This window comes from Physeter macrocephalus, chromosome 3, assembly GCF_002837175.3.
Source record: "Physeter macrocephalus isolate SW-GA chromosome 3, ASM283717v5, whole genome shotgun sequence".
In the NCBI taxonomy this organism is placed as follows: domain Eukaryota; kingdom Metazoa; phylum Chordata; class Mammalia; order Artiodactyla; family Physeteridae; genus Physeter; species Physeter macrocephalus.
In genome coordinates this window covers 16,470,362-16,482,458 of record NC_041216.1, presented here as the reverse complement: position 1 = coordinate 16,482,458, position 12,097 = coordinate 16,470,362, and the positions used below count along the sequence as shown (strand labels likewise).

The 12,097-nt window shown below is 50.7% G+C and overlaps 1 protein-coding gene across 1 annotated transcript in view; it reads left to right on the top strand.

Annotated features, from left to right (window-relative positions):
- The first annotated feature begins 2,953 nt into the window (after positions 1 to 2,953).
- The window catches only part of ASAP3 (ArfGAP with SH3 domain, ankyrin repeat and PH domain 3), a 114,277-nt gene continuing 105,133 nt past the window's right edge, over positions 2,954 to 12,097 (top strand). The window contains exon 1 of the mRNA XM_028488050.2: positions 2,954 to 3,176. Coding sequence (XP_028343851.1) covers positions 3,048 to 3,176 — 129 coding nt within the window. The 5' untranslated portion in view covers positions 2,954 to 3,047. The remainder of the gene's footprint in view (positions 3,177 to 12,097) is intronic.

The window sequence follows — 12,097 nt, the reverse complement described above, 5'->3', positions numbered from 1 at the left end:
GGAATTGACATCGAATTTGAGCAGTTGAAAGGTCGGGGAGTGTTACTGGCAGAAGGAAGAATAATGAGAGAGCTTGGCTCATGGCAGGAAAGAAGGGGTGAGAGGTAGGGAAGAAAATGAAAACGGCAGGAGCAAAAGATCTTGCGGGACCAGGTAGCCATGAAAAAAGTTTGTCTTTCATCCAGAGAGCAATGGGGGCCATTGAAGAGTTCTAACCAGGGGAGCAACAGATCAGATATGCAAGACTGGGCACAGAGAGACTGGTGAGGAGGTCAGAGGTAGTGTGGCCTGGACTGGGGTTGGCCAGGAGCTGGAGAATGTGGCTATATTTGTAAGACATTCAGGAGCTAGTGATAATGATTGAGTGTAGGTTGGTGGAAGGAGATGGGGAGGATGATCTTCAGGGAGTGCACAGTGGTGCCTTCCACTAAGACAGGGACAGAGAAGGAGCTGGGACCAGAAGTGAGGTACAAGATGCCCAGTTCGGTTTTGGACATATAGACTGTCTGTGAGATAGTCACATGAAACCATCCTATAAATGGTTGGATACATAGATCTTAAGCCTTGAAAAATGTGGTAGGCTCAGTAATGGCCCACAAAGATACCCAGGTCCTAATCCCTGGAACCTGTAAATGTTATCTTATATGGCAAAAGGAATTTTGAAGATGTGATTAATTTAAGGTTCCTGAGTTGGGGAGATTATCTTGGATCATCTGGGTTGGCCAAAAATGTAACCATAAATGTGCTTATAAGATGGAGATCAAGGGAGAATTGACCACAGAAAAGAAGGTAATATGACACAGAAGCAAGATGCCCTTTAAGATGGAGGAGCTTGGCCACAGGCCAAAGAATGCAAGGAATGCAGTTCTAGAAGCTGGAAAAGGTGAGGAAACAGATGCTCCCCTAGAGCATTTGGAGGGAGTGTGGCCCTGCTGATACCTTGACTTCAGTCCAGTGAAACTCACTTCAGACTTCTCACCTCCAGGATTGTAAGAGAATAAATATGTGTTGTTTTAAGCCCCCAAGTTTGCACTAATTTGTTACAGAGGCGTCGAATACAGGAGACATCAACATCAATGATGTAAAGAGAGCTGGTGGAGTTGGATGAAGGTGTTCAGGAAGCCTGAGTAGAGTGAGAAGAGCAGAAGGTCCAGCATTTAAGATACACGCAGAGGAAGTGCACCTCAGAAAGGGCCCTAAGAAGGAGCAGTCAGAGAGGAGGAGGACCACCGAGGAAAATGGTGCTTTTTCAAAAAATGAAATTACTGTTTGCAGTAGTTCAGGCTGAAAACAGGCTAGAGTGGGTTGAAGGGTGACTGAGGGGTGAACCAGAGTTGTATTTCACAGCCTATTGGTCCTGTCTCCTCCACCAGATTGAACAGGTTTTTTCCAACTTTCAATTCTATTCCACAAATAGTATAAATTCATTACCAAAACGTTAGGATAGACCGATTAGCTAAAAGAAGAAATTACTCATAACACCCTCAGCTGGTAATACTGTAGTGTGTATCTTTTCCGTTTTTCTTTTTTTTCCACGCAAACTACATAATCCTCTCAGTCACTTAGTGGGGTGAAATGCCATTAGGCCATTTCAAGAGGTGGAAAATTCAGGCTTAGAGAAGCAAGCAATTTACTCAGCTGTACACAGCTGGTCAACAGCAGCACCAGGATGGGGACTTAGACCTATCTGATTCCAAAGCCAATGTTCTTCACCGCAGTGCTTCCCTGATATTTTCCAGAGGACTTCAGGCTCCAGAACTAAATCTAAGTGGATTTTTATCCTGAACACCATCCCTCATCCACCCAAATATATAGGTGGTTCCCAAGAGGCAGAGGATAGTGGGTGGGGAGGAGTGGCAATCTTTAGCTTGGTGGGGTTGGTGAGCCAGGTTGAGGAGTGAAAGGCAGGAGACTGAGCCCAGGAAGAATGAAGGTGTGTGTGAGAAGGCTGGATAAGAGGGAGCCAGTTCCTGAGCGCCTATTGGGTACACGCACGTGTAAGGTTCCCTCCACGTAATATCACAACCAAGTGGGCATTAGACTTCCCATTTTTCAGAGAAGAAAACTGAGGTTCCAAGAAGGGATGTAATTTTCCCCAAATCACACAGCTATCCGAGGCGCCGAGCCACAAAGACCCTGGAGGCGGGGCACGCTATTTAGGGGAGGAGCGAAGGGGCGGTTGGGCGGCCCTGGCTGCACGCTGAGCAGAGGCCAAGAGCGGGGTATGCGGAGCAAGGGAGGGGTGGGGCGACTCGGGGCGGAGCTGGGCACCGAGATCCTCCCCCCAACCATCCCGGCCTTGGGAGAGAGACGAGGGGCTGGGTGAGGGTGAAGCTGAAGGGGTGAGGTCATGAGGACTGGGAACTAATGGGTAGGAGAGGAAAACGCAAGGCGCATTAAGGAGGGATGCGGAGATAGGGCACCGAGGCTTTGGGAGGCAGGGTGACTTCGGAGGCCCGGGAGCGGGACAAAGGGGCGGAGCCGTGGACGCGCCGAGAGGGAGGCAGCTTTAAGAAAGAGAGGCCAAAGGACCCAGCAGAGAGGCATGGGGCGGGGCCGCGGAGCCTGGTGAGGGGCCGAGGGCGGGGAAGTGAGCCAGGGGCGGAGCTCTCTGGGGATGGGAGGCCAGAGGGCTGGGTCGATGGGCCGGGGGCGGGGCAGTGAGCCAGAGGCGGAGCTCTCTGGGGATGGGAGGCCAGAGGGCTGGGCCGAGGAGCCGGGCGAGGGGCCAGGGGCGGGACTCTCAGGGCTGGGAGGCCCGCGAGGGCCGGGGGACGGGCGGTCCAGGCTAAGGTGGGGAGCGAGGCTGGAAGGCCGTGGGCGGGGCCGAGAAGCGGGCGGAGTGGGAAAGGTCTGGGCTCCCAGGACCAGAGGGGACGCGGCTGTGCTGGGCAAAGGCAGTCGGGGGCGGGGCGGCGCGGAGGGGGCGGGGCGGCGCGGAGGCCAGGACGGCGCCCGCGGCGGGCTGGGAGGCCAGCCCAGAGCACTGCGGCGAGCGACCCCCAGGCCCCACTCCGGCAGCCCCGGCGCCCCACCACGCGCCCGCCATGCCCGAGCAGCTCAGCGTCGCAGAGTTCCTGGCCGTCACTGCAGAGGACCTCAGCTCCCCGGCCGGGGCTGCCGCCTTCGCCGCCAAGATGCCCCGGTGCCGCGGGGCAGCACTGGCGCGGGAGGAGGTGAGGGGGCCGAGGCGGGAGGGGTCTGGGGTCTCGGCAGGGCTTCGCCTTGACCTTCACAGGCGTGACCGGAACTGCGATGGCCCTCCTTACCGCGCCCCAGAAACCTTCCCCCTCCCTAGAGCTGTGAGAACAGAGTGCATCTCAAACATCTGCGTCCTCACCGTCGAGTGTTTGGGGGGGGGGCCGAGAGACCATTTGGGGGTCCTCGAGGTCACCTCGACGACAGACTTAAGAGGTCGAGGGACATACCCCCAGTGCTCTTCGTGACCTGCCGCGCCGTCGCTTGTGGGTTTGCTCAGCGCCTCACTTCATCTGTTTGGGTTTTCATCTTTGGAGCCCCACAGGTTCGTCCCCCAAGTCACTCCCCTTCTGGGAAGCAGACCTTCCAGCCTCAGTCCTGAACTTAACTTCTCCCTGGGAGCAGTGAGGCGCCCTCCCCCAGACGGCTGGTTCTGAGATTTGGCCGGTGTTTGTGGAATGAATGCGAATGAGAAGGCGCCAGGAGCCGGGGTTCACCTTGGCCAGGCTGTTCACAAGTTTACAGTCTCCTCTCCCCTCCCCTCTCCTCTTTGTCTTTTCCAGAAATGCATCCCAGGCCTTTTCTCTGGCCCTTGCAGGCTGCCCCACCCCGTTCCCCTGCTCATTGGAGTTAGTTCCTTTTCTTCAGACCCGCTGCACTTTCCCTGGCCTCCTCTGCAGGAATATTCTAGGGCGGACACCCTGAGGCTTTGGGCCAAAGGAGAATAATGTGTTTTTGCAGCTCCCTTTCAGAAGATGCCCTGAACTGGGGTGGCATTTTGGACCTCAACAGCAGCTCTCACCTTCCATCCTTCACCATAAGAATATTGAGCACCTATTGTGTGGTAGATACAAAGATTTACAGTTCATAATACCCTGGGCCAATGTCTTGGGAAATCTCTTCTTCTCCTCCTCTCCCCAGCAGTCTGAACCCCCATCCCACAGTCTGTGTGTATCACTTGGTAAGGGTGATAGAGGACTGTGGAAAGATCACCCACTTTGGGGAAGGCAGACCTGTGTTTAAATTTTGGCTCTGCAGTTTACCAGCCGTGTGAGCTTGGGCACGTGACCTGATCTGTTTGTGCCCCACTTTTGGCATCTATAAAATGGGGATAATAATGTTTACCTCACAGGACTGTGGTAGTACATGAGGCCATGTATGTACGGCATGCATTTTGATTAGTGGAATGATTATGGGGTTAATTGACAGACCTCTTTAGATAGGGACTGGGTCTCTTTTGTCCTCATTTCTCTCACAGAGCCTAGCCTAGTGCTTTGCATATAGTGGGGGTACATGTTTTAATTAAAATAAGAAGCTTTGGCTTCCTTCCTTGGGCAGAACCAGTAGCTTAGAGTCCACCGCCTATGAATGTAGATTGTATTTTACTGGAGGCTCACAGGGAAACTGCCTCAGAGCCTCATCCTGAGGAGAGAGAGCTTCCTGAGGTTTGTCTTCATCTTGTGACCTAGAAGAGGTCAGTACGATCAGCATCCTTGGGGCTTTCACAGTTCACACTCTTCTCTGGGTTGTTCATTAAAATGTTAGAGCAGGATCAGGAGAAAGGGCTGTACTATGAACCCTTCTCCAGGGACAGAAATGCCCATTTATGCCCGTGCATCTGGCCTCGCCTGGCTTTGTGTGTGTAAGCACTTGTGTGTGCCTGGGGGAGAGAGCCCTTAGGATGGATCTGGAGGCCACAGCAGACTCCCATCAGGGCTCAGCTTTACCCCAGGTTAGGCCAGACAAAACCCAGTCTCCTTTGCCTTTGGGACTTCAGTTTGGTGCGCGCAAAGGTTCATTTTTGCAATAGAAAGGTTTCTGACACCCAAATACAGTTTTTCTCTTCAGCATTTCAGTGCCTCAAAAGTTAGAATCTGACCTTTGGATTGGACTTTCCTGAGGTTTCCTGTTTGGCTTTGCATTTGTGTTTATATTTACATGTAGTTTGATGCTGTCATTACCCCGATCTCAGTTCTGGGCATGACTAACCCCCAGGCTGGAAGCTCCATTTAGCAGAATCAAAATTTGACTGATTCTCAAAGCAAGTGTTCCAGTCTCAGCTGGTTTCCTGGGAGTAACTAGGGACTCTGTCCTGGGACTTGAAGTCTTTTTTTGCAGTCCTGCTAGGAAGGACCCTGGGCAGGTTACAGGAAGCTAAATGTCAGTGCTGAGGGACCCTTTAAGATAGAGATCATCTAGGAACTCTCTCATTTAAGATGGGGAAACTGATGTCCAGAGAGTGCTACAGACTTATCTAAGCTCCCACAGCTGGATGGTGGAAGAACTGGCATTTCTACCCAAATGTTCTAACCCCTGGTCCTATTCCTTTCCTTCTAAAGTCCCAGTGTAATTTCTCTGAACCTTAGTTATTTCACCCTTAAAATTTCACCCTATTTCACCTTCCTTGCTTACCTCTCTGGGTTGTTAAATGTTTTTTGTTTTTGATTAAAAGCTGCTCAAATGTGAGAGAGTATTAAGACAGATAATCATTCTGTCAACCGTCGTCTTCCTGTCCTGGGCCCCTTTACATCCGTCATCTCATTGATATCCACAATAAAACAGGTGAAAATGGGCCCAGGGAAGTTAAGGCAGTTGCATTGTGCCACATAGTGGCTTTGTCTGAATTTAAGGCCTGTGCTATGTCAGTTCTCCATGCCATTTCTCTGCTAGGTACCAAGAACATAAGGATGCTGCTCAGCTTTGCTGGCTGGTTGGGGAGATGTAGCCTGTCTTAGCGAGATAAGTGGAACCCCAAGAGACTGTCCAGAGTACACAGAGAAGGTATGGTTAGTGCCATAAGAGGCCAGTGGAGCGAGGGAGAGAGAGAGAGAGCAGTGAGGACTGGTGCAGTCAGGGAGAGCTTCCTGGAGGAGGTGACATTTCCAGATGGGTCTTGAAGGATGGAAGAACTCCATTAAGTGGAGAGGACAAGTGAGTGAATTTGGAGACAGATGGGAAGAAAGCATATTCAGGAACCAAGTAAGCCACTGTGACAGTGCTGAGAATTCATGCTATACCATGTGTCTCAAACTACTAGTGAACTTAAATCTCCCAGTGGGTCTTGGATGAAGCAGTCCACCACAACCAGGGGATCTTCAAAGCCTTGTGTTTTATATATATTTTTTGAGATTTAATGAAATTTTAATTGAACAAAAGACATACTAATTTTTAATTAAAAATTTAAAATACATAACAGAAAAGACTAAAGTCACCTCTGACCATGTCTCACGATTCCTGTACTCTCCCCAGAGGTAACTGCTATGGAAATGTGCATGCTTCCCAATATCTGTCCTCAGAGAAAATGTATTATCAATAAAGGGGTGGTGGTTAAGAGGAATGTTTGCCTAAGTCGGTATCAAGTCTTATAATGCATAGTTTTAAGTTTCATTGGAGTCAAATTTATCTTTTCCTTTGTGACTTTAGTGTTTTTGAATCTTATTTTAGAAAGGATTTCATTCTTAATTCTTAATATTCTTGTGAATTTTCCATTCTGCTTCATCATGTGTCGATGTTTGTTTTACCAAAATAATATTTTTATTTTGCAAAAATAATAAAAAATTATGTAATCTTAGAGATTTTTTTGTCTGCAAGAAACAGAAACCCTCTAAAGCTTATGTTGAAGGGAAATTTGTTTTAAGGATCTAGAGGTGCCTTATGGGACTGAAGAACTGTAGGTTAAAGTGGACCTCACCCGGGCCTCACCAGGGCCTCATTTGAATCTGGGAAATCATCAGGAACAAAGGCAACTGCTTCCTCATTCCCGCTGTCTCTTGCCTCTTGTTTCTTTCTGCACAGCTAAACAGTGCTTTTGCTCACTTGTCATCACACAGGCCCCAAAGGGCATCACACAGTCTTCTGGGGAAGTCAGGCATCTTCAGCCCCCACATTCACGTGACCTCACTGGTCCAGCATCTAAAGGACCAAGCCAGTCTTGCGTCCAAGTTCCTGGCAGAGAGGTTGATGGCCCAGCCCAGCTTCTGGATTGGTTCCAGAAGCTGGGTCCCCACCCCTGGTTTCATCAGCAGAGGTCATGGAGGGATTGACTCAGGCAGGGAAACATGGCCACAGAGACCTACATTGTGGGAGGGGACACTTCTCGGAGAAGAGGAGCAGGGCCTGGAAAGTCCCCACCCGCACCCCCATGTGTCCACAACCATTTCTCTTCATTTGGCACAATCTAGGCTCCAGGGAGAGGCACTGTGTTCATCCTGTTTTGTGCCTCTGGTTATCCAGGTGTAAAGGAACCCCAGTTTGGAAAGCTCAAGTGTAGTGGAATTAAAAAGATGGATTGGGGGGGCTTCCCTGGTGGCGCAGTGGTTGCGAGCCCGCCTGCCGGTGCGGGGGATGCGGGTTCGTGCCCCGGTCCAGGAGGATCCCGCGTGCCGCGGAGCGGCTGGGCCCGTGGGCCGTGGCCGCTGGGCCTGCGCGTCCGGAGCCTGTGCTCCGCGGCGGGAGGGGCCGCGGCGGTGGGAGGCCTGCGTACCGAAAAAAAAAAAAAAAAAAAAAAAAAAAAAAAAATATGGATTGGGGCTTCCCTGGTGGCACAGTGTTGACAGTCCGCCTGCCGATGCAGGGGACACGGGTTCGTGCCCCAGTCCGGGAGGATCCCGCACGCCGCGGAGTGGCTGGGCCCATGAGCCGTGGCCGCTGGGCCTGCGCGTCCTGAGACTGTGTTCTGCAGCGGGAGAGGCCACAACAGTGAGAGGCCCGCGTACCGCAAAAAAAAAAAAAAAAAAAGATGGATTGGAGAGCTCAGGGGGTACAGCATGACTTGGAGGGCCTTGAATGTCATTTAGGCATTTGGGCTTTTTGCTGGACAGTGGAGACCAGTGGAGACCATGTTATCTAAGGAATGGATGAGGTCGGCCCTGCCGAGGGACACAGTGGCCAGCATCATGCATGGGAACTGCTCCATGCCAGGCCCTGTATTAGGCACTGGGTAGACACATTGCTTGTTAAAGAGATGCAGTCCCTGCTCTACTGAGCTTACAGTCTTCTGGGGAAGACAGGCAGTAAACAGGTAAACAAACAAGTCAGCAATTGCACGTGTAATAAATGTCATGACGGCTCATTCTCCCTCTCTCCAGGCCTGCCTTGAGGTTTGGTCCTGGGTCCTCATCTCTTGGCATGCTAGCCTCTCTCCCCAGGCAATCTCATCCACACCCATGGGTTCAGTCCTCTTCCATCTTCAGGTGACTCACACATTTGTACCTTTAGCCCAGACCCTCATGTCCAACTGCTCACTCAGCTGTTTCATTTGGACATCTCAATGTGTCCAAAGCCACATTCATGACTTCCCCCCTCAGGCTGGCCATTCTGGCATTCCCTTCTCAGAGAGTGGTCCCTCCCTCTCTTCTGGTAAGCAAGCCAGAAGCTCCACATGCACCCTTCATCACCAAGGGTCATCAGTGCTACCTTCTAAACATCTCTGCCGTCCATCTACTTCTCTACATCGCTACCCTAGTCCACATCACTCTCCCCTGGAACACTGCATTGGCCTCCTAACTTGTCTTTCCACATTTACTCTATAGCTCAGTTCTCCCTAATAGCACCGTGTGTCTCTCTCCTTTGCGGCACACTTCCTAGATAAATTTTACATTTATTTGCATAATTACTTTATTAAAATCTGATTTCTCACTAGATTTTGACCTCCATGAGAAAATAACCTATCTCACCATTTTATCCCTAGTATTTACCACAGCACCATAGTAGAAGCTTGGAAAATATCGATGGGAGTAACAAATAAAGAAAAGAAGAAACCTGAAAAGGAGCATTCATAGAGAGTAATGGTGTGAGGGTGCTCCAGTTGGAGGGAACATCTTAGGCAAAGGCCCCGAGTCAGTAAAGAACCTAAAGTGTCTGTGACACTGAAAGGAGGCCAGAGGAGCAGAAGCGTAGCAATGGCAAATGGAGAGTGACAACAGATGAGTTTGGGAAGGCAGGCTGGAGCCGGATCATATTCAAGTTTGTAGGCCCTGGTGGCAAGTTTGGATTTTATTTATTTTGCAGGCAGGCAACATGATCCAATTTATATTTTAGGACAGTCATATCAGCTGCTGTGTGGAGACGAGATTGGAGGGGGCAGGAGAGGACCCAAGGAGGCTGTTGGCAGTTGTCCATGGAAGAGACAATGGTGCAGTGGGTAGGGCCATGGTTGGTGGAGAAGGGGACAGATTCTAGAAGTATTTTATAAGTAGTAGCATCAAGGTTTGTTGATGGAGTGCATGTGGGGAGTGGTCAAGAATGGTTCCCAAATTCCTAATGGAAGAATGCCATTGCCCCTTCCTAGGGAGGGGAAATCTGGGAGAGGAACAAGTTTGGAGGAGAGTCAAGAATTCTGTTTTTACATCTTACAGGTCTTTGAGACATACAAGTGGAGAAGTCAAGAAGACATTTACATATATGAGTTTGGAGGTCAAAGGAGTGGGTGGGCTGGAGATAACGCATTTGAGAGTTGTCAGCATTGAGATAGTGGGTTTCAAACTCGGATCTGTGTAAGAATCACCTGGCATCATTCCCAGAGAGTCCAATTCAGTAGCTGTTTCTTACTTAGGCTTCTTATTGCGAGTAACAGAAGCCAACCTGAGCCGATTTAGACAGAAGAGGAGTTCACTGAAAGGGAATATTCAGTAGTTCACAGGATTTCTGGGAAGCTAGAGAAGTGGGGCGAGGCAGCAGGGGAGATCTCAGCCAAAATCACTCCACTGAGCCAGTCTGGCGAGGACACTGCTGCCTCGCACTAAATGCCACAGCATATACCACCACTGTCCCCTGGGGACTGGACACCTTCACTGCTGTTGCCATCAGTATAAGAATGATCTTCCACCCTCTCTGCTCCTCATTCAAAGTCTGTAGTGAATGCCTCTGATTGGCCAAGGCTAGCTCATACTTACCTGTACCCTAGCTGCAAAGGAGTCTGGAAAAGCGTGAATTTGGTCTCATCAGCTTTTATAGGAGGCAAGCTCTGCTGAGACTTGTGCAGCAAGCAGTTTCCCAGATGTAGGAGAGAGGTTCAGATACCAGTCTGGCAAAAATGACAAATGTCCGGGACTTCCATGGTGGCACAGTGGTTAAGAACCTGCCTGTCAATGCAGGGGACACAGGTTCAAGCCCCGGTCCGGGAAGATCCCACATGCTGCGGAGCAACTAAGCCCATGCGCCACAACTACTGAGCCTGTGCTCTAGAGCCTGCAAGCCACAACTACTGAAGCCCACACGCCTAGAGGCCGTGCTCCACAACAAGAAAAGCCACCACAATGAGAAGCCCACGCACCGCAACGAAGAGTAGCTCCTACTCACCTCAACTAGAGAAAAGTCCACGCTCAACAACGAGGACCCAATGCAGCCAAAGATAAATAATTAATTTATAATTAATTATAAGTTAATTGTTATTTAATTAATAATAATTTAATTAATTAATTTTTTAAAATGACAAATGTCCTTGGCAGGTTCACCAGCCTGCAGGAGGGTGTCCGGGAATCTGCATCTTAACCAGCACCCCCAAGAGTTGCTCATGCAGGTGGTCCATGAACCACATAATGCGTATAGTGCATCAGCTGGTTTTAAAGAAGTGGGAGTGGATAAAATCACCCAAGGAAAGGAATGAAGAGGACCTGGGCCCAAGCTCTGGGGAGCTCAGGATCGAGAGATTAGGATGGGAAGAGTAGTTAATGAAGGAGACTGAGAAGGAGCTGCCAATGAGGAAGGAAGGAAATCAAGAGAGGACCGTGCCTCAGAAGCCAGGGGAGGAATGTTTCGATGAGGGAGCCATGCTCAGCTTTGTCGGATGCTGCCTAGATGTCCAGAGGTCACATAAGAAAATGACAGAGACATGACCCCTGACGTCAGCAACACGGAGGTCATTGATGACCTTGAGAACTGATTTAGGGGAAAAAAAAACCCAACAGATATAGTGCTATTTTCCCTTCCACACTGGCCTGGACTGGATTTGAGGAGGCAGATGAGAATTATTCCTGAGAAGGGAAGTAGAGACATGGGATGGTGGCCAGGGACCTGGGCCAAGAGGGTTTTCCAGGCCAGACTTAGAACCCAGCTCCATCTGAGCCTAGCCTCTTCCCACTCCAGGCTGCCTCTGCACAAGGACACAGGGTTCTCCTGGAGTGTCAGCCTCAAGCCCAGTCTCACAAAGGCTCTTCACCTCCCCAAATGGCCGTCTTTGAGCCCAACTTCCTTGCCTGGTATTCAGCTGTTTCTGGCCACCGAGGTGACACAGGCATATTTGGGCACAGAAACTGGAGCTGTAGGCGAAAGCAGAAGGAAAATGCTTTGCTCAAAAGCAATTCGGGGGCTTCCCTGGTGGCGCAGTGGTTGAGATCCGCCTGCCGATGCAGGGGACACGGGTTCGTGCCCCGGTCCGGGAAGATCCCACATGCCGCGGAGCAGCTGGGCCCGTGAGCCATGGCCACTGAGCCTGCGCGTCCGGAGCCTGTGCTCCACAACGGGAGAGGCCACCACAGTGAGAGGCCCGCGTACCACCAAAAAAAAAAAAAACAACAAAAAAAAGCAATTCGGTAGTGTAGTCCTCAGACATCTTTGCTAGAAAGTCCCTTTGATGGGCCCAGAGTACATGAGGCAGTGAAGCCCACGGAGGCACAATGAGATCCCCAGAGTCTGGGACAGGGCCCTGGGCCCCCTTTGTCCTGGGAACTTTGTGAGTGGGCATCACTGTGAAGGGTACAGGAGGCTGAGCTGGGAACAGCTGCTAAAGGTTTTCTAACTGGGCTGGGTTTTGACCTTGACCGAGCTTTTTTTTGTTTTTTTTTTTTTGTTTTTTTTTTGCGGTACGCGGGCCTCTCACTGTCGTGGCCTCTCCCGTTGCGGAGCACAGGCTCCGGACGCGCAGGCTCAGCGGCCATGGCTCACGGGCCCAACCGCTCCG